Source organism: Adiantum capillus-veneris, chromosome 17, assembly GCF_014529385.1.
Source record: "Adiantum capillus-veneris isolate H3 chromosome 17, ASM1452938v2, whole genome shotgun sequence".
NCBI lineage: Eukaryota > Viridiplantae > Streptophyta > Polypodiopsida > Polypodiales > Pteridaceae > Adiantum > Adiantum capillus-veneris.
In genome coordinates this window covers 47,648,148-47,674,006 of record NC_140947.1, presented here as the reverse complement: position 1 = coordinate 47,674,006, position 25,859 = coordinate 47,648,148, and the positions used below count along the sequence as shown (strand labels likewise).

At 40.6% G+C, this 25,859-nt stretch overlaps 4 protein-coding genes across 5 annotated transcripts in view; 1 reads left to right on the top strand and 3 right to left on the bottom strand.

Moving 5' to 3' along the window:
* Positions 1 to 465: 465 nt before the first annotated feature.
* On the bottom strand, positions 466 to 6,658 carry LOC147437198 (uncharacterized). The gene is made up of 3 exons (XM_086486794.1): positions 2,376 to 6,658; positions 655 to 2,302; positions 466 to 568 (listed from the first exon to the last, which is right to left on the bottom strand). The coding sequence occupies exons 1-3, from the start codon at positions 3,293 to 3,295 to the stop codon at positions 524 to 526; spliced, it is 2,613 nt and encodes an 870-aa protein (XP_086342920.1). The 5' UTR covers positions 3,296 to 6,658; the 3' UTR covers positions 466 to 523.
* Positions 6,659 to 6,726: 68 nt separating this feature from the next.
* LOC147437197 (uncharacterized) lies at positions 6,727 to 8,231 on the top strand. The gene has a single exon (XM_086486793.1). It carries the CDS (start codon positions 7,275 to 7,277, stop codon positions 7,995 to 7,997), a length of 723 nt encoding a protein of 240 aa, XP_086342919.1. The 5' UTR covers positions 6,727 to 7,274; the 3' UTR covers positions 7,998 to 8,231.
* Positions 8,232 to 14,339: 6,108 nt separating this feature from the next.
* LOC147437196 (18.1 kDa class I heat shock protein-like) lies at positions 14,340 to 15,447 on the bottom strand. The gene is made up of 2 exons (XM_086485873.1): positions 15,070 to 15,447; positions 14,340 to 14,668 (listed from the first exon to the last, which is right to left on the bottom strand). The coding sequence occupies exons 1-2, from the start codon at positions 15,257 to 15,259 to the stop codon at positions 14,430 to 14,432; spliced, it is 429 nt and encodes a 142-aa protein (XP_086341999.1). The 5' UTR covers positions 15,260 to 15,447; the 3' UTR covers positions 14,340 to 14,429.
* A 9,017-nt stretch (positions 15,448 to 24,464) lies between these two features.
* The window catches only part of LOC147437195 (cytochrome P450 704B1-like), a 7,491-nt gene continuing 6,096 nt past the window's right edge, over positions 24,465 to 25,859 (bottom strand). For both annotated transcript variants that reach the window (XM_086486790.1, XM_086486792.1), the window contains exons 5-6: positions 25,473 to 25,673; positions 24,465 to 25,113 (exon numbers count right to left, since the gene is read on the bottom strand). In XM_086486790.1, the coding sequence (XP_086342916.1) occupies positions 24,937 to 25,113; positions 25,473 to 25,673 (378 nt within the window). In that variant the 3' untranslated portion in view covers positions 24,465 to 24,936. The remainder of the gene's footprint in view (positions 25,114 to 25,472; positions 25,674 to 25,859) is intronic.

Genomic DNA, 25,859 nt, shown 5'->3' with positions numbered 1-25,859 from the left:
TCGAGTGGATCTTCTAGAACGTGCGAATGAGAAATGAACTTTAAAAAGTGAGTTTTGACTTAAATAGGCCAAAAAATCTTTCAAAAATTAAAAACTTAAAAAATGATTAAAAATTTAAATAAACTCATAATTGAAAGAGAATTCACACACGGGTCAAAAACTAAGTGTCGACAATTGATTAACATCAAAATCCGAGGTTACAACAAATTTTTTTGGTGATCAAAAATTTATTCATTTTGCACCCAATGTCTGCCATCTCTTCGCCTTGTTGCCAACCATCGACGGAAGCGATCTTTTGCTATTGAAGCATGGTATGAATTTGATCACCTAATGTTAATAACTTTTTCTATTCTGCATTTCAAATTCATTTGTACTCTTGGCTTTTTTCTCTGTCTCCCTGCCAAAACTCTGTAAAACCAATTGAACATTTCATGTAACGCATTGCTTTTTTTTTCCACCTCCATGACGTGTATTCTTAAAATACACCGCTTTTGCTTGATAGTGTGAGCGCTCCATTCCTTGGCTACTCCAGATGCTCAAAGAACCAAAAGTGTCGAGAAAAAATGCACTATGTGCAAAAAGAATATGTTGAAAAATACAAGCTTTTGTTCAATGATATTATAACGCTGATTGTAAAGACAAATTGAAACTTACCATGTAATGTGTTATGTGTGTTTCTCCCCAAGCATCGACCATTTGCGAAGTGAAGTTGTTGATCACAAACTTCAAAGTGGATATCTCATCAGAAGTCAGCTTTGCTTTTTCAAGTAGACGAAAAATATCATCGACAGATTGCCACACACGAGCACGCTTAATTCCAAGAGCAGCTTCGTTCCCTTTGTATGTGGCAATGTCACACACTTTTTTCCACAATTGAAACTCAGTTTGACTTTGAGAAGCCGAATAATCTAATAGAAAATGCCGAGCTTTGCTACCACCCATACATATTTTATTGGGTCTATCTTGTGTACTACCAGATGTCTTTTTGTCTTTGGATAGCTCAACTGCACCACCATGTAGACCAACACTTGATAAAATAGACTCAAGTTCCTTTATACACTCTTCTCTTCTTTCTGCAGGCTCCATGTTCCAAGCATAATTGATATGTAACATTAGTAACTTGTCAAGAATTCGCAGACGAGCATGAAGGGTGCAAACATGCACATTAATCAGTGGAATTGGTAAAATAGGATCCCAATTGGGATCATCCATGTCTCGATTAGGGGGTACACTTTGATCACAACTAAGAATACCTTGGAACCACTGTTGTAGTGATTTACTTATTGTTTGTGTATTAGACACACCTTTCACAGAGTTGGCTGCAACTTTCCCGCTCTTTGATTTGCTGACTTTGACAACCTTGCTCTCGGTTCCCATGGACACTTTACTATGGCAGCAATAAATGCATGGAAAGAGTGTCATTGCACCGTGTTTGCAACCTAACATGCACTTAAGAGTTTTCAAATCTCTTGCCAAATGCCACTCAACTTGGAACAAACCCAAGTCTGAAACCTGCAATCTTTGTCCTTCTTGTTGTTGCCGAATGATGTCAACAATTGGCGTATGATTGAAATACCACTTCAAGGACTCATGTGTTTCTTTTGGGAGATGAAAAGCAGCCAACCACCAGATATTCTTCTCTGATTGAACACTTAAACATGTCTTTCCCTTCTCATTGTCATTTAACTCAACATCGACACCTACCAAGGCCCTGTTCATCATTGTCACGCTTACCCTTTCGAGCCGCTGACCTTTAACAATCTGACACTCATCTAGTTTCATAACAAAAATTACTTTGCCACCACACTCTTCTTGTGTCAACCCGTAAAATCTGATCATTGACTCCTGGAGTTTCAACAAGTCGACATACACATTGTTGAATTCGTTGTAGCGAAAGGATTTTCCATCTTCTAATGTCATGACATCCTTGACACATTGAAATCCACCTAACAAACTTGCAACATCATTGTTGGCGCATCGTTTGGCAATGCTAACACTGTAAGGTGTTGGTAGCAATCTAAAAAGACCTTTTGCTCTGTGTCCTATTGTTACAATTTTATACAAAGCTTCATAAGCTTTGAAACTTATTCCTGCACTGTCACACACCTCCATCATTTCCTGAGGTGACACAATACTTTTTAACTCACTGAAATATTTTTGACGCAGAATTTTGGCAATGCTAACATTGGATGGATCGTCCAATAACTCCACCAACTCCTTTGGTTTGATGATATGTTGCAATAATGTACGTCTGGTTGTATCGATATCAGAATCGATTCCCATCATTTGTCGAGCCAAATTTCTGCATATGGAAACATAATTATAACAACCTGCAAACAAAGTGTAAAAGCAAAAGTTGGAGTTCATATCCTTACCTAGTTTGTCGTATTCGTTTTTTTCGAGCTCCACCATTTGAAGATAGCGTAGACATTGCTTGTCTCTTTCGCTTACGAATGTAGTAGCCGAGGGGAATGTGTGTGAGATGATCTATTCTCTGACGCATATTACGTGCAGTGTGTTGTAGTTGAACGTAGTTATCCAATCGACGCTCTTGCTCTGTTTTCTGTTTCTGTAGCTTTTTATTAAGTTGGATTATCTCAGCGTTCAGCTGCTTCATTTTGTCATTGGCTTCTCCCCTGATTTGTTGAATGTGCATCATGTGCTTTTCTTGCACTGTTGATGAGGCAACAAAGAGCTGATTTCTTGCTTCTCTTTCATTGAATAAAGTCGAATGTAACCTCCAGCAGTATCCCCACAGCCCATCTCTTCCATCTCCAATAAAACGCAAAACGTCAGTGACATTGCGAAAGGGTGGTGTTGCATTGGTTATAGGATCAAACGGGTAAATGTGACCATCAACCCATAAGTTGATTGCTTTGCATCCACTACTTTGTAGCTGATCTACAGCATTGGGGTTAGAAGTTCCAAGGAGTACAGTAGCATATTCTTGCTCTAAATAGGCGTTTAAGCAATATCGTTTTGGCTTATTGTTAATATCTTGCATTGGAGGGAGATTACTTGCCATTGGTGCTAAATAAACAAGTAAGCAAGAGGGATAATGTGTAATGGTGAAGGTTACAAGCAGTACAAGCATAAAGAGCTGGCTATGGAGGGATAGGAGATAGGAAAAATCTCTCAGAGTGGAGATAAAGGGATTTTGTTTTGGAGGGAACAGAGAGGGGGAGTACAACTCAATATTTTTCAAATTCAAATAGTTGAAGAATAAAATGCAGCTGCACACAAAGGTAATGGAGTTCTCCATTGCTCTCACAGAGAGTAGGAGGGAGAAAAGCATGAGGGGGAAAGACACACACACAGAGAGAGAGAGAGAGAGAGAGAGAGAGAGAGAGAGAGAGAGAGAGAGAGGTAGAGAAAGAGAAAGAAAGTGAGAGGAAGTGGGAGAGAGGGAAAGCAATAAATGAAGAGAGTGTGGAAGAGAGAGAAAATCTATAGCTTTGGAGAATCTGCACTTTTTGTCAGATGTACAACATAGAATGTTCTTTCATTGATTTGAAGAAGGAAGAGAAAAAGGAAAAGAGAGAGAGAGAGAGAGAGAGAGAGAGAGAGAGGGCTGCATGTTCTAGAGAGAGAATGTAGTGAGAGAATGTGTAAAATCTCTTTTTCTGACTATGAAAAGGTTGAAAAGTACTTTTCTTTATGATATCTAACTGAGAGAGAGAGTGATTTATATGCTAGAGAGAGAGAGAGAAGTGTGGGAAAAGACATTTTAAAATTCAGTTACCCACCTCTTTTTTTAGTGAAAATATATAGAAATGTCATTTTTAAAAATCTCAGCACCCTTTATTTTAAGCTTGGCCAAACTTGGTTTAAGCTTTAAGCATTTTCTTAAACTACCAAAAAAAGAGGCCTTCCTATACCCCATTCACTTCCTAATGTGGGACACTAGAATATGTAGTATATGGATGACGGTAGACATAAGCTAATATTATTTACTTTCATAAAATTTTTTTTTATTATGTGATGTTTTTGACACAACATACTAATCATTGTTTTTGACAAGTATTGTTTGCAGATTTTTATCTTTGCAACTGAGGACAGTTGCTTTCCAACGGAGAGGTATGTTATGGAATTGATATTTTATTATTTATTGCAGCTGACAGGTGGAAAAGGCTTGACCGAGCTAGGCTATTGCAAAAGGATATCACATTTTATGTATTTTTTATTATTCAAGTGCTCTTTTATGAGCTTTGGCCAATTATGTCCGGCCGGCCAGTTTGTACTCACAATTGACCATTTAAGAAATATATAAAACAAATATGTGCAAGAGGGAAATGGTCACTCTTGCACGGGGGGAGATTGCACCCAGTGCCTGCGTCAGTCTTCTCCTCTCTTCTCTTATCTCTCGCCGTGCCGGCGTAGCACTCCGCTTTAGGAGGTGCGCCTGTAGGCTTCTTTCCTCTCTTTACCGCTCTATGTCTCTCTTTGTTCAAGTACGGCGTTGCATACTCACTATGGATTGTGCCAAGTATGCCGATTTGTGCTTTTCATGGATTGCAACGTGTTATTTACGAATTTTGCAGGGCAACCGCGCTTATCGTTTGTAGCAGATGTTATAGAAATGATATTTTATGATTTATTGCAGTCGACAGGTGGAAAAGACTAGACCCATCTTGGCCTATGCAAATGTATCTGTATATCATGTACAATTTATTATTCAAGTGCTCTTTTATGAGCTTTGGCCAATTATGACCGGTCGGCCAGTTTGTATTCAATTTGACCATTTAAGAAATCTATAAATGAAATACGTGCAAGAGGGAAATGGTCACTCTTGCACGGGGGGAGATTGCACCCAGTGTCCATCTCATTCTTCTCACCTCTCCTCTCTTCTCTCTCGCGTGCCGGCGTAGCACTCCATTCTAGGAGGTGCGTCTGCACGCACCCTATTGCTTCTCTCTTGCACTGTGTCTCCTTCTGTTCGTGTATCTCGCGATTATGTGTCTATGTGGTTGCCAGGCATGTCAATTAGTCTGTTTTATGGTTTTTTGTATGGTATTTTGGGTCTTTCGCAGGGCAACCACGCTCCCGTTTGTAGCAGTGGTATCAGAGCATAGGCTACGCTCCAAGATGCAAATATTAACAAGCCGCAACTAAGTATTTTGCTTTCTTATGTTTGTAGATTCCTCTAATTGTCTCAATTTATAGTAATCTATGTTGGATGCATGATATAATTAATGATTTATTTTTTGGAATTAAAGAGATTCCTTATTTGTCATGATATAGTGATTGTTAATGTGATTATGTTTATAATTAAACATAATAATAATATGGATTAAACAAAATTATAGAGGGGTACTGAGCGAAAAGAAAATTATAGAATTTCTTTAGATTCGAGGGAGAAGATAACTAAAATTGTAAGAAAAAGGAGAAGGAATTAGGAGAATTATGATGATCAAACTGGCTTCAAGTTCTTTCCGACGAGTCTTGAAAACTCAACGGTAGATTGATACCAACGAGTATACGGCCGATAATGAGCATGGCGATGTGCTTGGCAGCCATAGCGAGAACAACTCCAACTAATGAGAGGAATCTAGCCACGGTCAGTGTGATCCGACAACCTGAATGCTTCGTAACATATGAGCCACTGCACAAAGTAATGAATGTTCGATATTGTGATCTTAGGATCTGTATAGTAGACAACGAAGTAGAGTAATAGGAGAAGGATTGGAGGTGTTATGTCATACGAAGTAGAGGAAATTAAAAATAACATAAATTATTATTTCTTTTTCCTATTCGTATTTTCTCATGGGATCCTACCCCAAGTTAATTAGGCCCCGAATTTATAATTACAGAGGTTTTTTTTTTTTGTAATACAAACATAGAGCAACATGGCAGACAGAGCTCGCGTGCAGCAAGGATGCAGTGGACCTCTAGACCAGCCCCTACATGAGCATCGGCCCCTTTTGATGCCATGCAGCAGTTGAAATTCCCAATCCCCCTCTCTTTCTCTAGTCCACTGCCGGCCAGACGTGCTCTCTCTCTCTCTCTCTCGTTCGGCTCAACCACCCAACTCCATGCAGCCAACTGATCACCCCTAGCCATTCAACCCACAACTACCGCGCGATAGTCTCTCTCTCCCTCTCGTAAGTTGGCGAAATCCAACAACTAGTTGCGCTCCACTCCTTTTTCTTCCACTCCTTTGCGGTTACAATGGCTGCGCTCTGCCAACCCGCCCACCAACCTTCCATGCAGCTGCTCTATCTTCTCTCAACCACTAGTCGCAACCATATTGTATGCAGTGCCGCCCTGGGTGCATGCAAACTGGAGGTCCGTGTGGTGCTTCCCCACCCTTTTGTTTGGCTTATCACCTTTCGACCAACATGCACTGCGTAGCATTAGTCCACTCACCAGCTCCCTCGGTGCCACTTTAGCTGTGCATGCCAACTCCTGCACACATGGCGCCACTCAAACTCGGGTCACACTCCACTCAACTCCCTCACCGCCGCCATGCAGTCTTTCTCTCTCTCTGACCTCTTGGCGGGCAGACCCCAGGATCAGTTTCCTTTCTCGAGTCTCTCTCTGCATCCAAAGCAGTAGACGAGGGGGGAGGAGAGGGCCGCAAAACCACCCTCATGCAGAGGAGTTGAACTCTCTCTCTCTCTCTCTCTCTCTCTCTCTCTCTCTCTCTCTCTCTCTCTCTCTCTCTCTCTCTCTCTCTCTCTCTCTCTCTCTCTCTCTCTCTCTCTCTCTCTCTCTCTCTCTCTCTCTCTCTCTCTCTCTCTCTCTCTCTCTCTCTCTCTCTCTCTCTCTCTCTCTCTCTCTCTCTCTCTCTCTCTCTCTCTCTCTCTCTCTCTCTCTCTAACCCTAACTCTAGCGCAGGTTGCCACCGCCACCGTCCTCTGTCCCCCAGCCTCCCCCTGGGCGAGGGGCTGCCCTATGGGGAGGTATGAAGCCATAGCCCCGCCCCCTCCAAGCTAACCTGCGGCATCCTCGTGACCTGTTGCTGTGACAGCGTGCAGAGAGGAGACGACACCAGCAACGGAGACTCGAGAAGCCTAACGATGGTGAAGGCAAGCCTCCCTCTGCTGGGGACGACGAGGGGCTGTTGAAGCTGTTGGAGTTGGTGCGGCAGGTGGTGGCACCCGAGCCGACAGAGGAGACTCCTCCTCTCTCCCTCTCTCTCTCTTTCTCTCGCCACTCTGAACCTAAAGATCCCCCGGCCCCCTAAAAGCTAAGGGCTTCAAATCAAACCCAGATAAATCTCTGTGCACTTTGGGACAAAGTGAGCAGTAGCCATCACAGCCCAATTTTTTACCATGAATACACCAAAGGTCACCATGAGGAGCCGACCCAGCTTTGCAGTCGTTGTGGCAGCACTGAGCAAGAACGACCGGATTGGACAGCTTCAAAGAGCCCTTGACCAGCTTATGGAAGAGAATCGGGATCTCAAGGCTCGCCTCAATAAGCTTGAGGCGCGCTTCGACTCCATGGTCGATCTTGCCACAGACAAAGTAAGAGAAGTTGAGGTGAAAGTCACCAATGCTCAGTCTGTGGCTTTGGCAAAAGTACAAACTTGTGTGACGATGGAGCTTCACGAGCAGAAACTCCAGGAAGAGAATGCCCTTAAGATTCGAATAGGTGGGCTTCCCTCACCATGGTGCACTACCAAGGACACGCTTGAAGAAGCAATCATCAAGCTCAACGATATTATTCAGCCCATCGCCATCAAGCCAGAAGACATTTCTTGGATTAACGACACACACAGGAAAGTATCACCGGAGCACTGCCTTCTCACTTTTAAGGACAAAGAGGAGCGAGTGAGGCTATTGCGCCAATCTTACCTCCTCAAAGGAACAAAGGTTTGGATTGCTGAGGAGCTGACCATGAATCAACTCAAGGTTAAAAAGTGCGAACTCAAGAAGGTCGGAGAAGCCCGAAAGCAAGGCAAATGGGCAGTCTACCGCGGGGGGAAGGCCATCATTCAAGAGTTTCGAACTCCCAAAGGGGTTCTCCCCTCATCCAACCCTACTCAAGTTTAAGTCTTGTTTTCCTTTTCTTTTCTTATCTTCTACCCTGCTGACGGACCCTCAGTCCATAACTGATATGTATCCAATGCCCTCACTTAAAAGGCTGCGTTGTAATGTTTTTTTTTTTTCTCCGGTCCAATGGGTCATATATGACCTCTGTGGACGATAATGCTATCTATCTCTCTCTCTCTCTCTCTCTCTCTCTCTCTCTCTCTCTCTCTCTCTCTCTCTCTCTCTCTCTCTCTCTCTCTCTCTCTCTCTCTCTCTCTCTCTCTCTCTCTCTCTCTCTCTCTCTCTCTGGTTCTGTTCAACCACCATGTCTCTCTCTCCTGCTGTGATGAGCTATCTACTTACTCAGACGGACTTTGACAAAGTTGTATCTCATTCAAGATGCCAATTCTAAGGTCCCTCCGCTGGCGATGCTAGCTCCCATGGCTTGCAACTCCTCGAAGTACTGCAGCTCTCTCTCTGGGATCCGAATATCTACATTGTGTCTCCCTGCAACCCAACCTCATCTTTTCATTAACTCCCATGAATGCCTTCTTTCTGCCCAACCTCACCTCTCTCCCCTGGTCCAGCTCTGCTCCAACTTACCTTCCATTCATGGTCCTGGCATGGCGTGCAGAGAGAGGGAGCAAGAAGCGCACATTCATCCAACAAGACGACTTCGAGGTCTTGACGACGATGACGCATGCTGCTGAATTTTAATTTTTTATTTATTTCTTCCCAGTTTTTAACCTTACTTCATTTTAATTTGTACCGTGCCATTAGATTAGATTCATACAGATTGTAGAGTTTGTGGCTTCATATGGAGTTCAAGACTTTTGTAAACTATTCATATAACATTTCATTTCTCCATCTCTCTTCCCCTTCCTAGTGCGACTACCTCCGGTGGGAAATGATCGAGCACATGAGGGCCTGATAGGGATCTCTTGTAATGACATGCTTCAAGGCAATCAACGCTTTGGCATGACCAGCCACCTCCTCCCAGCTTAAATTTGTGGAGCTGCTGATTGCAGTTGCACTATTACATTGCATGCTCATGAGCCCCACCGTTAGCACTAGCTGTAACAAATTCTAGCACCACCGTTGTTCGCGAAGTGAATATCTGTCTTTCTGTATAGTTATTACAGCTCACCGAAATCTCCATCTCCATATCTAGAAAGCAACACGTCTACACATGTTCAAATTAAAATTTTTATTATTTATTTTATATGTTTATTTATTTATTTCCATGGTGAACTTGAAGATAGCCTACACATGTTCGCTTTGATCATCGCCTATAAAAATTTTTGAAGTGCAAGTTTTGGGGTATTAGGGTTATGGAAGATGGTATAATCAAGTGATGCATTAGATGCGACGGTATACTGAAGCGATTGGTACATTGACAAACCACACATCCAAAGCTAGTACAAAATGTTATATGCTCCTATCTACAAATCATCCTACTCCTACCTTGCTTTGTGACCACCTTGTCCACATTCATCCAATTACAGCTAGGCTATACCAAATGATTTTCTTCGTGCTTCCGTCCATCAATTTAGGTTGTCCAATGTCATGAATTCATTAGTGGGTGTTTCCTTTTGAAGACGCCTCATAAAATAATTCATTTCATTTTTCTCTATGGCTCTCTCAACCTTAATGACTTTGCTGGTCAATACACCTTTGGTATAGGTGACCTCCAAAGTCTGCCATGAAGTTTGCTTCTTTCAATACCGCGTCTCTAAATTATTGCATTCAATGATCACCCTCTCTAAATATCCCCCCATTGTTTCCTCTCCTCAAGAAACTCTCCTAGTGTCTATTCAATTCTAGCTAGCACAAACAACCTAAGGCATCTCTGATCACGCTCAACAGTCTAAAATCACTCTCTAAAGAGACAATACAGGTGGCTTCCTATCTCATAGTATACTGGACGAGGCCATACTGTGATATCGCTTTCTCTTGGTACCTGTATCTTTGGCTCTGCTCGTATCCCTATCCCTCAATTACATTGCCAATACACCCCATGAACAACTCCAATCTGGCCAGATAATAATATATCCACAAATCTACCTAAAGCACTATGAGGAACATTAATGAATGATACACATTTGTGATGGGTAACAACACAAATTTACGCAACAAGTGTTTCGAAACACATGATGGATTATATCACACTACTTGTAGAGACTTTATTTTACTGAAGATTTTTTTATGGTATTCTGTCGATACGTAGAACAATATTTTAAACACCTTTGCGATTCCTAGCAATGCTATTATCATTTTATATTCAGTTGGTTAATGCTAGCACACATTAGTACAAAATGTTCTATGCTCATGTTCCTACTACCAGTTTGCTCAGTAATCACTTTTTGCAACTTCCTCTAATTACGACTCGACTCTACTGCATGCTCTTTTTGAGATTCCTTGTATCGATCAACATTGTCAAATATCCTGCATTCTAAATTAGGGACTTAAAATTTGTCAGACTTCTCAAACTGTGAAGATTTTTTGGATTTTCTCCTTTTCGAATAGCTCATTGTTACATTTTACTAGTTGTTGTACATTAGCGCTGCTCCACACCAGTATGTTTAGTTCGTTTACCACAATTTTAAGGAAATAAACGCATCTACCTTGCTTGACCGTAATCAAATGATTTTTATCATAATCTTCATTTATTTTTGTTACATTTCTCTAACTCATCTAAGGATACTCAAACACCGCGAAGATTGTATTCAAAGAAATTTTTGATGAGATAATTTTGTTGAGATGATTTGTCAATAAGCGATGCAGCTACTCAGGCGAGCTAAGGTGCTCTGGGATAGTGAACAACAATTTGTAAGGGCTTTGATATACTGCACCGTGATGTCAACAACGTGGTAAACATATTTTCTCCTTTATGTCTAGCCTAGTCCATTGGTCACCAACACACAGATTCGCCGATTTAGGCAGTGTGTAAATACTCATCTTGGTGCAGATCCGTCGATTTAGGCAGCACATTGATAAACTTTAGATTTATTCTTTTTAAACAATATCCACTGCAGATCCGCCGATTTAGGAAGCATTAGTGGAGATTCGCCGATTTAGGCAGCACGCTTTATGGGTGTAGACTCGCCGGATGAGGCAACACCAATCACAAAATCATACTGCAGTGGCTGGCCACCACTGCAACTGGTATGATTTTGTTACCCGGGTACAAAATGAAAAGTGATTTGGATTTGTACTTATATTGTGGAATTGGAATTGGAATTGGATTGGGATTTGGTATCTGATGATTATTATAGCAGTATTTATGTGATGGGACTTGACATTATGAGATTAATGATGAGTGTGACCAATGATATCCTAATTCATCAGGGTATGACATATACTGCTTATTCTAGTGGTATGGGACACTAGAATAGGTGGTATGTGGATGACGGCAGGCATAAGCTAATGTTGTTTAGTTTCATAAATTTTCCTTATTATGTGATGTTTTTGACACAACATACTAATCACTGTTTTTGACAAGTATTGTTTGCAAATTTTTATATTCGCAATTGAGGACAATTGCTTTCCAATGGAGAGGTATGTTATAGAAATGATACTTTATGATTTATTGCAGTCGACAGGTGGAAAAGACTAGACCCAGCTTGGCCTATGCAAATGTATATGTATATCATGTACAATTTATTATTCAAGTGCTCTTTTATGAGCTTTGGCCAATTATGACCGGCCGGCCAGTTTGTATTCAATTTGACCATTTAAGAAATCTATAAATGAAATACGTGCAAGAGGGAAATGGTCACTCTTGCACGGGGGGAGATTGCACCCAGTGTCCGTCTCATTCTTCTCACCTCTCCTCTCTTCTCTCTCGCGTGCCGGCGTAGCACTCCATTCTAGGAGGTGCGTCTGCACGCGCCCTATTGCTTCTCTCTCGCACTCTGTCTCCTTCTGTTCGTGTATCTCGCGATTATGCATCTATGTGGTTGCCAGGTATGTCAATTAGTCTGTTTTATGGTTTGTTGTATGGTATTTTGGGTATTTCTTAGGGCAGCCACACTCCCGTTTGTAGCAGCTACTCTAGGAGGTGCGCCTACACGTGCTCGCTTACTCTGTCTCGCTCTTTGCCTCTCTCATGTGAGATTTGCTATGTTATTTACGCGTACACGATGGCAGAGGTATGGAGATCTATTGATTTATGGTTGTAGTATGCTATTTCGGATATTTTGCAGGGAACTCCACGCTCTCGTTTGTAGCAGTGGTATCAGAGCTCAAGGAGATGCTCCCTTGCAATAAATAATAAAATGTCAATTCTATAACATACCTCTCCGTTGGAAAGCAACTGTCCTCAGTTGCGAAGGTAAAAATCTGCAAACAATAGTAGGTGTATGTGTGTGTGCGCGGTGTGAGATAGAAAAAGCAATGCCCACACTGTGTGGTCGTGTGTTACCACAGCAGTGAACACAGCATGGCGGCCAAAACGAAACAAAACTAGTGAGCTAGTGGTTTTCCACCACATCTTGTAAAGTGGTTGAAGTAGTTGCAACTATATTTGCATGCAAGCGAGTTGACGGCCATGAGTGGAGCTCGTAGAGAGAGAGAGAGGGAGAGTTCAACGACGTTTTGTATGAGTGTGTGTGCATTGTAGGGGTTTGCGACTATAGAGCATGCCCTAGAGGCTAGAGCAGAGAGCTCATGGCAAAGGCGGTCCTGGTTCATGAGTCCTCCATTTTTCAATTGGCGATACAGAAGTAGCCATACCACTAATGATCGTTTTTTAATTTTTTTTAAAAAGGTCCCTAAGGGGTGTTTCCCACTGCTTGACATCCCTCCAATGTCGATTTAGCCTCATGCTCGAACGCCTTTGCAGACCAAAGATCTTGAGGGTTTATTGATGTTGATCCATGGGATCGTGAAGGTTTTTTTGAATTTTGATTTTTCACCATTCTTCTCCTTCTTCTTCTTGGATACTAACTTCTCATCCGTACCAAACATTCTCTTCATTCATTCCGAGGTGACCATTCATGTACACGCTACCCGCAATGCAATCAATTGCACACGAAGGGATTTTAATAAATACTTTATCATTTACTCTTTATACACAGTTTTAATCTCTCTATTATGTTTCTTTAATTAGCTATATCTAACTATGAATTGGTAAACGAACATACATAGATCAAGCATAAGCATTTAATGTTAGAGATAAGACATAACAGTAGAAGAAAAAGAAAACTAAGATGAAAGAGTAAGAAAAACGGTGCAACACTTAGCTTTGATAGATGAAGTTCTCCACAGCATGCAAGACCGTCTCCTTGAGCTCTGATACCACTGCTACATACGGGAGCGCGGAGAGCCCTGCAAAATACCAAAACTTGATACTATAGACGATGAAACACACAAATCTGCACACCTGGCAACCATCCTTGCACACGAGCAGAAAGAGACAGAGAGGGAGATAGAGCGAGAGAGCACGTGCAGGCGCACCTCCTAAAGCGGAGTGCTACGCCTCACACGGCGAGAGAGAAGAGAGGAGAAGGGAGAAGAAAGACACAAACACTGGGTGCAATCTCCCCCCGTGCAAGAGTGACCATTTCCCTCTTGCACGTATTTAATTTATAGATTCTTGAATGGTCAAAGTGAGTACAAACTGGCCGGCCGGACATAATTGGCCAAAGCTCACAAAGAGCACTTGAATAATCAAATAGACATAAAATATAACATCCTTCTGCATAATCCATTATCTGCTGATGCTCTTGCCACCTGTCAGCTGCAATAGCTAATAAAATATCAATTCTATAACAGGATGATCCTTAAGAAGCTAGCTATTGATAGGTCCTTTTCAAAACTTGACGGCTCCTGACCTTCCAACCTTGTTGAAAGTAGCAGAATCTAATAGCTTGTGTATATATTAGCAACGCCTAGCTTTTCATCAGCTTCCCTCCTAAGAACAGATCATTCTTGTAGAACCCTACCTTCCAGGTTCTTCAAGCCATTTTCATATCTTGCCTTCTAGGCCACTAATTGTGAGGCACTCCTTGAACGGGTGAGAGAGGTCCTCACTTGATATTTTGTACCCGAGCATCTATCTGAGCCAATGCCTCTGGCAAGAATCTTGATGCATGTCAACAAAGCCCCCCATAACACCTTCCACCAAAAAAGATCATCACCAGTAGCAACTAATGTTATTAGAAGCTCCCCCCTCCCCCGCCCAAACACTCACGTGTGTTAAAAGCTATGATACTATCTACTCCGGGGAGTCCAACTAGCAAAGGTAACTAATCAACTAGTTTGTTCGCATTGCAAATGGACAAGTATTAGTGCAATGCAAGATTTTTGTTGCCCTAAGGATAAATTTATAAAAGTTGATTATGGTGATAAGGAAAACATAAAGGAGCAAACTTGTTATTTACATTATGGAAAGACAGGCCCATACAAGGACTTTTGTTTGTTTGATGGAAAATTGCATGTGTTTTGTCGATTTCAGTTAGTGATAGCAAGTCTTTTAGCAGGCTTAGGAGGTGACTTGGGGGCTTTGATAATGAGCACACCATCTTCCACTGAGGCACTCATCTCCTTGGGCTTTACATCATCGGGAAGGGTAATTTGGCGCATGAACATGGCTTGCACTGGTCCTCTTTGCTTTTTGTGGGTTGTATTCCCTTTTATCACAAGCACCTTGTAGTTCTTCACTTCTATTGTGATGTCTTCTTTGTCGAAACCTTGGGTTCATGCAAAAGAAATCAATTGTGTTAGAACATGTCACAAGAAGTTTTGGACAACTTCTCACAATAATTCACACATTGTGACTTACCTCAACATCATGAGCTTCTGTGAGGGAGGCACCGCATACCTAGCTAGGTACGATTGGGGGCAGGGGATTGCCGGCCCGGTGGGGGGGTCGGCGGTCCGCTGCCCCCAATCGTACCTAGCTAGGTATGTGGTGCCTCTCGAGCAGAAGCTCATGATGTTATGCATTGTATGAAAAACACTGGAAAAGACTCCATTTTCCTACATGATAAAATTTCTAAATCTTCTTGTGCGTGCTAGGATTATACGAGAACCCTTTTGCCCCTCAAAAGAAAAAGAACGGTTTTGAGCTCAAGACGTTGAATGATTGTACCTGCTAGCTCTGCTTGAAGTACGCGAGCTTCGGGTGTTTCTTTCCACCCGGAGATGGACTGCCCAACATCATCACCGCCTTCTTCCTCTTCTTCTTCTTCTTCATCAAAGAGCTCTGCATATCGCTCGTGTTCCTTTTCCGACATAGTGTAAGGCACTGAAAACCACACATACCCGCCCACGAATGCCATCTCTCTCTCTCCCTCTCTCTCTTTCTCTCTCTCTCTCTCACACACACACTGTCGACTCTCGAGTATGTTTTATAGGCAGCAGCCTTGGCACGCGTGCTGAATTTGTGCTTCTTTAGTGTCATAGGCAACATATGGCAGGGGCACGTTCAATTGGGATCAAGGGTGGAGGTGAAAATAGTGAGACGCGTGCATTGTAGGCCATGCGATCGGGCAGCCCGAATCCACCAAATCGCGCCACCCCTCCATGATTCAAGATAGTGAAGAAGAGAGCTTTTAACTTAATGTTACCTTAGTCCCCATGACCAAAATTAAAATTGAGAGGTTTGAACTCGAGACATAGCTTGATATACTCTATACTCTCACAGCATCAACGTTAAATCATGCACATAGTTTTTGTCAATAGGAATATTCTAACATTTGTGGGAGAACATATTCTTCCACCATTGAGGGGCATACCTTTTTCATCATTGTCAAAAGAATAATGTTGTCTTTGTGGCAATGAAGGTGGAGGTACAAAGGAGGTCCATAATAAGTGAGGGTAATGCTTTCCTAGCTTTGTGGATTAGTTAGGTGAACCTTAGTTAGGTGAACCTTTGGGGAGTGTGTTGGTAATGAGCTTCTTTTTGTAATGTGAGGGTTGTATTTAAGACCAATTCACATTGAACATGGCATATACAAACTTGTCGATTTGTTCGCTGAAGAGCCTCTCATGAAACGAAGAAATTCTTTTGAGCACATGACGAGCCCTTTGTAGCCAATGCTTGAATTGTCGACCACTCAATTATTCATCGGGTGCATTGATTGGGTGTTTTAGAATTGCATGAAAGGCAAAAGATTATTCAATTGAGAATCAGTTCTTTAGTGTACAATGTATTGGGAAGACTGTTGTAACTTTAGTATGTTTATTGGTGGGATCTATATCGATGGAAATAGGGGTGTATGTAAGTTAACATGGCACACGTTTTGTGTTATCAAAGCATGTGGTATATAGCATATATCATTAGCATAGATAATAGCGTGTGGGATTTTGTGCGGGATGCCATTTCTTCAAAAAATGTGGGAGTTTGCATGATACCGTGAGTCATAATTTCAAGTTGTGGTGGCGGGATCGCTTGACTTTTAGTTCAAACTTTCTAAGCAAGGGCGTTACACAGAGGTAGTTGCACAATGATGAGGAAGGGAGGGAGACGGGCACCAGGGACAATCAGTGGCAGTGGCAAAGGGCATTCGGGGAAGAAAAATCCCACCGTGGGCTGGGACTGTGAGGGAGGTAGTATAGGTAGGGGGACAGTCTGTCTCCACAGAGCACAGCCAATGCCAGACCTATCCATCAATATAGAATTGTTGGTGTGGAGCACCTCTCTAGGAAAAAGTGTAGAGCAGAACCATCTCCACCTTCAGCTACTAAGAAGAAGGTACCACTCTCTAAGGAAACCCCACTGAAGACCGACGCTCCACTAGCACGTACTTCTATGGTGCTTTGTTGTATTTCCTCTTCTTGCATGTATTTGCACAAAATTGGAAAACAATACATGTAGGTTTGAGTTTACTATGGATTGTCAGGTGCATGCATCCCATTATTTCATGCCTTGTTTCTTGATGGCTCTGTAGATTTGTGATGGCCATGTCTTAATATTGCAGGTCGATGGGAAGAGCCCGAAGGTTCAAAATCCCTTATAGACAAGGCTCTACCACACAGTGGATGAGTTCCACATTGACTAGGGTCTTACCATGGAGGGTGTAGATCCGAAGCTTGTAAGGTGGGATCAAGTCACTCATGCAGAGTGGCATTTGATGTTTAGACTAGCAAAAGACAGCATTCTATACAAAGTCAAATGTAGTAAAATTCTTGGAGAAAGATTTGAGGATGCCTTGTAGTTCCACAACAAAGTCTATCAGAATCCACCCACTAATATGGAGATAACATACACATTTGCCAAAGGATATGTGAAGAAAGTCAGTCCTACGTTAGTGGGAGAAAATTCCACCATTGTGTTCAACTAGGTAGAGTTTTTTTTTGTGGCATATTTGCAGGAGCTTTGGGAGAAGGGGTATATGATGGCCATGTGAAGAAGTGGAATGTGTGCAACATGTAGTTTCCTTCACTTGCAATGGCAAGCAGTGTTGACTTGGGAAAGGAGTTTGAATGGATTGTAGATAGCATGGGCATGGCTACTTGAAGCACGCCATGCTCCCACTTAAGCACTCTGTGTTAAAAACGGAAAAAATAGGAAACTTGTGATTTTGTGCATACTTTTGCATGAAAACGGGTAAAAATGCTTGAAGAGCAATTTTGAAGACTTGTGGATGCTTGTGGATGAAATCTGGCCAAAAATTTATTAAAAGACATCATACGCGTATGATGTTTGGAGTATGAATCTAGCAGTCAAACCGAACTTTTGACTTGATACCGATAGTCTACATATTGTGTAGGGCACATACACCAAGTTTCATCTCATTTGGGCATATAGACTGAGTATTGAGAGAATTTTACTCTTTTCGAGAAGTTTCTTGGTAAAAAGTGGTGACAAGGTGCAATTTTGATATTCAAATTTTGATGTGAGCAAATGTGCATGTTGTACACATCAAGGGGCACCTGGGGGAGAAACAGAACTTCATTCTGACCATTCAGACATCATACACGTATGATGTCTGAGAGGCCTGATTTTGGGTCAAAAAACACATTTTGGTGAGCCACTATAATTAAGAGCGGCTAAGAAGTAAATAGGTCAAATCCCATTGAATTTTGAAGGTTGAGTGATTTGATTGTGTGGTGAAGGACCTCTAGAATGAATTCCACTTCATTTTGACCAGATAAACATCATACGCGTATGATGTCTCAAGGGCATTTTTAGTGACCAAAGCTGACATCGGCATTTACCAGGGTGCTTAACACCCCAAAGGAAGCCTAAGGACCAAGTTTCACCCAATTTGGATTACTTTTGGCTTGTTAACCTCTTGGAGAAGTTGGCAGTGATCAAGGCCTACATAGGAGAAATTGACCTCCCTACAGGGTTAGAACTTCAAAGTAAGCCTAGATTTGAACAAAGCGTATCAAGGAGAGTACATGATTCAAGTTTGAGTCAATTTTGAGAGTTTAGACATCACGCGTATGATGTCTATAGGCCAGTTTAGTGCTCAGATTGAGAATTTGCAGGTCCAGAGGTCTTCCCTCCGATCCTAGCATTCCATCTGTCTTATCATATCAGGGCTTGGAACTCATATAAGGGTCATGTCTTTATATACAATAGTAAGTGAGAATTACTGATTTTAGAGTCTAAAGTTTTGTACAGACAGCCAGAACCAAGGATCTTGCAAGTTGGTGCTCAGTTGGAATTGCAAAGTACTCTACCAGTTTGAAAAGCAGGAAGAAACTCAAGACAAAAGAGCAATTGCAAGCAGAATTCTAAGGTAAGAGGTTTGCGTTGATAGTTATTTGTGTGAAGAATTTGATGAATTTTAAGATCCGAAAGGTGTCTTCAAAGAGATCAAAGAGTGGTAGGAGATCAAGTTAGCCTAGTATCGACAGAAGAGAGTGTAAACCAAGTGAGGATAGATCCCCTAGCACCAATCATAGAAGAGGGTAGTGATACTGACACCTCTTTTGACAGATCATATCATTGGATGGCTAACCAACAACTTCGAGGTTTCCAGCAGCAAGGGACCATGGGGGGTAGCACCTCTCAAAAACCCTTAAACATGCCAAAATACACGGCAGTTTTCCTTAAGGGAACCAATGTCCATGGGGCCCTGATGTATGCTAATGTTCGAGGACATCAATGCATATTTGTATTGAAGAACATCCAGTAAGAAGATTAGTAATAATCATGGTAATCGACGATGGTGATAGGCTTCACAATGAGGAGGGAAACCACTATCTCATTGACAAAGAAATAAATTACAATCGATACAGAGACAACATAGCAAAAGGGAAGATGGTTATGGAGACTCAAAAAATATCTCCTAAACTCACTCTTTTCGGAGCCTTCTACATTCATGACAAGAGAGTGGAGAGAATGGCGATGATTCAGGAATATTGGGATTTACAAGCACGAGGAGGAAAGATTCACCTCTTACTACAGTTGCATGGAGCCCCATGTAAACAAGGTAATCATAGAAAAAGTCATGTACTTGTTTTTGTATGATTCAATAACGGAAAATCATATTATTCTTGTTGATAAGTACAGACAAGAATATGAGTCAATTCAGCCAGACGATGTAGGGAAAGTGATAACACCAGAACTGATGGCACGGGCTTTGTTAGGGAAACAAAAGCCCATAGAAACCCCATCAAATCTACAAATCCCTTCTCAGATGATTACGACACCACAGCACAATCAAGTACACAACCATTGACTAACCCTCAGAAATCACATGAAAGGGGGTGGGTATCAGGTCATGTCGGGACTAGAAGCACAACCAAAACCACCACTACATCATCAATACCAGGATAAGAGTAGAATGAGAATACTAAATTCGACTAGGGCTGAAGCACCACATTGAGGATGAGAACAAGAAGAAAGAAGCCAAGTTGAGGAACAATCACTTGCTAGACCAATCAAGAACTATGGATTAGGAGCACCACAAGGGGAGGAACATGTACCATATCCTAGGCCAGAAAGATCTCATAGAGGAGGAATAGAGGATCCTATGTTTAAAATGGTAGATCACCGGAGGAGCATACCTTCTCAAGTCTAAAAATGGGTTAACAAGAAATATTATGGAAATAGGAATCCAAAGGATCACGTGGCAGCTTTTGTCTGTGTCATTAAGGATGAGGAAGTACTAGACTTTCCCACACAGTTCACAAGATTTGGGTTAACTCTAGAGGAGGATTCCGCCACCTGTTTTAACTCTGCTGAACGTAGAAATTTTGAGTCAATGGAGGAGGTATTTGATGATTTTATTGAGGAGTTCTCTCAAAGAGGGATAGCTCATAATACGATCTCGCAAATCCATAAGTTCAAGCAGAATGAGGGAGAATTTGTTAGAAAGTAGCCTTAAGATTGAAACGCTATGTAAAATTATGCCTTGTGGAAGAATTACCAACTCAGTCCCGACGCATGTTGATATTTATCCAAGGACTAAGAAATGCGGTTCTTCAGAAGGATTTACATATGAAGAAGACCTCAACTCTAAACGAGTTGACCAAGGAGGCTCTATACCTAGTAGTCAATTGTGTTGTCTACAAGGAAGGCAACTACAAAGACTTAGATGATGACTCATCATCATAGCATAGTGGAGCTAAGTCTACAAAGTCGGCACAAAAGAGTGAAGCAGTCGTAAATCAAGAGAGACTTGTTGAGAAAGTGCTCAAATGATAAGCCCGTTTGCTAAGCCACAGGCTAAGCGATTCAAGTGGTGTGCCATTGAAAAGAATTGGACAAATCGTGCTACGAAAGAGTGTTACTATAACAAGGGATATGTTTGAGAGCGACAATATGCCCCACTAGCCCTAGTAGCACCTCCTCAGGTATCACCAATGCCTAAGTATACATCAAGAAATTGTCAGGACCGAGAGGGATTGAGCAACCACAACCAGTTTTGGGGAAACATACACCTCTGTCAAGAACGAGATCGGTGGGCATTAGGTATGCACCCACTATAGAGGAATTGGAGGAATAAGCCTTAGTGCTTATACCTATGTATTACAAAGAGCCAAGTGAATACAGGGCTAGTTCAGTATACTATCTACCCGAAGAGCCAAAAGCACCGAAAGCTTGGAGCATGATTGGGAATGTTGGACCACCAATACCAGGTCATGTTGTAGGAGAAGGTAGATACAATTTGGATGAATGCACATTGTTGTTCAAGCCAATGGTGGGTTAACCGAAGAAAGACTTGCCTATCAACAGGGAGAAACTCAACGAGAACCACACCAACCTTTAGGACCGTGCTACAAGTGTGGTGGTGACCACCTTATGAAAGACTGTCCTCATACAAAGATCTTAAAAATGAATTTATATTGTCCACATTACGGCATTACTCATTTGATTAGTGATTGTTCAAAAAACCTAAATAAATTAGTGAAAACAACGTTAAACATACTGAGGGAAATGCCATAAACTTCACGCTGCACAAGAATTGGTGTATTCACAAGAAGTTGGTGTACGAGGATTGAACCTAAAGAGTTAGCCTTATGGTAACTAGCTACTTACAACTTCAACTAGTTACAACCTCCTACAACTACCATAAGGTTAACTCTAAGGATGAATCCTAAGGTTGAATACTTAGGATAACTCTTAGAGGCATAATGTTTACTCTAAATTTGAATTTATAACATTAGATTGGTACCAAAAAGGATAATTTAGTGTCTTTTTTTCATGAATTTAAATAAAATAGTACATTAATCATAGAAAACATTTCAAGAAATGCTTTTGCAAACTTATAAAATGCTATCTAAAGTACCCATACAAGTTATAATCCATCACTTTTTTACAAAACCGCAGTGGAAACTACACTCATGAAAAGCACCTACAAAAAACAACAGTCAATGTTTCACTCAAACTCGTATACTAGTCTTAGAAAAAAATGATCAGAGTACATGCGATGATCTCGGGAGGGGGGGGGGGGGGGGGGGGGGGGGGGGGGGGGGGGGAGGGGCACTTTGTATAAATTATGTATATGATGTGCGTTCAATGACTATTTCTAATAGTCCTTATCCATGAATTTTTGACAAATAAAATACACATTTTTTCATTTAATTTGTAATTCTTTTTCCAATTCCATTTTATAGTATCTTTTTGTATGTGAGTGTAATTTAAAAAAATGTTTTAATAACCACTTCTGATGCACTCATGTGATAGTCACATAATTATTGAGCGACTCCTCGAGCCGATAATCCATGGTAACTACTAAATTATGTATGTATTCGATATTTGTGTAATTGTCATGTGAAAAAAAATTATTTAAGATTGGAATTAAATATAAAAAGTCGTGTATCAAATATGCAACGTTCACATGATACATATATACTAGGTCTTTGACTCTTTTACTTAAGGTGATACTATTTGATGGATGGGCAAACCACATTTTGTGATCTTTGTCATTATTTTAAAAATTATTATGTTGTAATTCTTAATTTTTTATTTATCAAAGATTAGCCATAAAATAAACTCCACTTTTAGAATTGTCCATTCTTCTCACTTATTTGTGTAGTACAAATACCTCATATGAACACAATTGGAGAATTTATATGCACACTTTCATTAGTATTCATAGTAATGTTTTTTTTAATTAAATTACGTACTTTAACTTTTTTTTTAACAGCTTATATTACAAGATATCTAAGAGTTTGAAACCTTGAAAAATGTTAAATTGATGGGTATTGGCATATAGATATATTATAGACGTCAAGTTTTGTCCCATGAACTCATTATGTCAATAGTGAAAGAGGCCTTAAAAGACCAAAGTTTTTCTTTGTCAACATTTTTAAGATTTGGTTTTCTTATTACCAAAAGAATCTACTCTCATAACTATGTTATGAAGCTCTGTTACTTACCATAATAAGTTTTTTCCAAACTTTACACCTTGAAACCTATGCAAAATCTTCTTTTGATGAGAAGTTAGTTACAATTTAGGAAAATTATACAAAACTATACTAAATTTTTATTATTTTTTCACATAAAAATGTGTCACCATAATTTTAATTTGGTACTAATTTTGTTATGTTCTTCAGCTCATAAATGATTTAAGGTATGAACGTGACTTATAAATTTCTTTTACCAAATAATTATGACAAGTTGCTAAAAGAACAAGACACTTTAGTGTTCGACGACAGAACTAGTGTTAAGAGTTATCATAAATTATTTATGCGGCCTAGTAACAACGTCGTACAACTAACTAGTTACTATGAGAGGGTTGCGGCCTAAGGTTTAATCCTCAAACTTATCATAAAATTATCTTCCACTTAAGAATAACTAAGGTTTCATCCTCAAAGTTATCATAAGATTATCTTTTGCAGCCTAAGGTTAACTAGTTGGAGTTGTAAGTAGCTAGTTAGCATAAGGTTATCTCTTGATACCACCCTTGCGAATACACCAAGACTAGCTTGTAAAATATCTGAAACCATCTACTTAATCTGCTTCGAAGCCACACTTTCCATTACACTCTTATCTTCTTTGGCACCAATCCATAACATTTTCAACTCCAATCAACGTGATTAGATCTCCCCAATCTCAAAAAAATAAAAATTCTCTCAAATCATATTAAGCGTATAAGTGAAGGGTGAGTTTAGGAAATGAAAATACACATGAAGATAGAAAGTCAAAAGATGAATCAAGATGAAAAGTCAAAAGACAAATGAAGATGAAAAGTCCAAAGACCTTTTGTGTCCATATAAATAGGTGTTTCTTTGCTCTTGCATTTTTTCTTTTAAACGTTTTCTTTCAATTCTCTTTAGCATTTTCTCCCCCTCCCCCCCCCCCCCCCTCCCCCTCTCTCTCTCTCTCTCTCTCTCTCTCTCTCTCTCTCTCTCTCTTTTAATGTTGTATTCATCTTTCTTAGGTAATTCTTAGGTAATATTGTTACAAATCTATGTGCTTCGTCATTGCCTGTCCTTACATGCTATAGATTAAAGCATGGGTTTTCTTTTTTTTAGTGGAATCTTTGAATTAAGAGTAGCTTTTAATTCTTTTGAAGCCATTAGGAGAACCTTTTAAATTTTGAGGTGTTTAGGTATGCTTGTGTAGCATGTTGAAAGTGTGCTTTAGAACAATGTCTCTCTCTATCTCTCTTATATATCTTTGAGGTCTCCTAAAAGTGTTTCGCACAACATTTGAGAAGTATATATCAAATTGAAGACCTGCAACTTGAGACTCGAAGTACATCAAATTGAAGACCTCCTACAACTTGCAAATTTCCAAACCGATTTGATTTAGACCCACTTATGAAGTGATTCAACACTTGCTTGTACTCACATTGTGTGTTTAACTTACGTCCATACAAGGCATGGGCTTCAACCTTAGAAGAAGAAGAAGACAATTTTAACGTCGTAGGAAACTATCCCAAGAGACCTTAAAGATATATCCGACGGTGAGAGTTGAACTCGAGACCTGCTATTTAAGAGAGAAATGGCATAACCAATCTACCACACTTGGGTGATAGAGAGACTAGCTTTCGAGTAAGACATCTTTGAAGCACAATCTATCCAAGGAGATGAACTCTGAGTCTACTTTTTTACTGAAAAAAGCAATAGGAAAGCACAGAAAGACAATGAATGGGCCTTTTGGACTCTCTCTATTTCATGTATTGCGCATAGCAGCTAGTCTGCTTTAGTCTCCATTTTGATCATACATGCACAGAATGGAGCCAAGGGGATACTTCTCCCTCTTGTGGAAGAAATTTACATCTAAAATCATACATACACTCATAAAACTTTCTGAAGAGTCAGAAAACAACAGAAAGCTTCTGCACATAAAGCAGAATATATGGATTTGCCCAACGATCTTGTCCGACCTTGGGAGTTAAGACATGGGGTCAAACCTACAGACTGCCTACATCTGAGCTTTGAACCAAAATCTCTCCCCAAGTGTATGTACACAATAGTTAAGGTCAATGGTCGAAATCCGGAACTCTTCACTGGAGTACATCTTTATTCTGATACCGAGAAAAAAATGGAGGTATACCAATACCTACAGGCTAGAATCAAGGGATGTGAAATACACATATGGAAACATTCAGAGAGCCGAGACTATGATCTTAAGACCATTTGCCATGTATAGAACTACCATCATGCTGTACTTCAAAGGATGGTTATCCACAAGCTTGAAGGAAAAGAACTTTAGTAGCATTAATGTTGTCATCTTCATCTGAAGATAGGCCGAGTCTTTCCCGAGACACATCCGAGGGCCAGCCTATGAGCACAACAACAGCAAATGAGTCACTCTGGGGTAATGCATAGTTAAATCACCAGCACAACTAGGGATTAAGCAAAATAAACCTTCATTTTATATCGAATTCCTCAAAAAAAATACATTTATTCTTTGCATTCTATGCAAAATTTATGATTACTGTCACCCTTTCTTAAGTGCAGAGCTATTGCTACACCTACATCTTCAAGGAAAATCCATAGTACCATAGCTACACATTCAAAGAAAACCTTTAGTGCTACATCTTCATGGTACGTCGCATCGCCTACACCCACCTAGCTTATCTATCACAAGAAAGACATTTTTGGAATGCTTTTTGACATTCTTATAAGTAGATACTTCACCTGAAAAGCTGTGAGCTTGAAAGGAGACTGCGGTTGAAATGCCCCATCTCTAAGCCATCTTTCTGGTTTGAATTCCATGACATCAGGACCCCAAATGTACTCAAGCCTCCCCATTGCGTATGGAGCATAGCTAACAAAGTTACCCGCCTTGATTTTCGTGCCATCGGGAAATACATCGTCAGAAACTGCAATTTTGGATTCCTGTGTTGAATTAAAGCACAACAATTAGAAATGGATCAACCAAATTAAAACTCTTGACAAGAATATTCCTTGCTTACAGCATGGGAAATCCGTGTCATTTTCTCATTTAATGCATGTTATGAGATTAAAATGATCAAATAGCTTGTAGTAACAGCTAAGAAATTGCTTAAAACTAGGCCTTAGGCC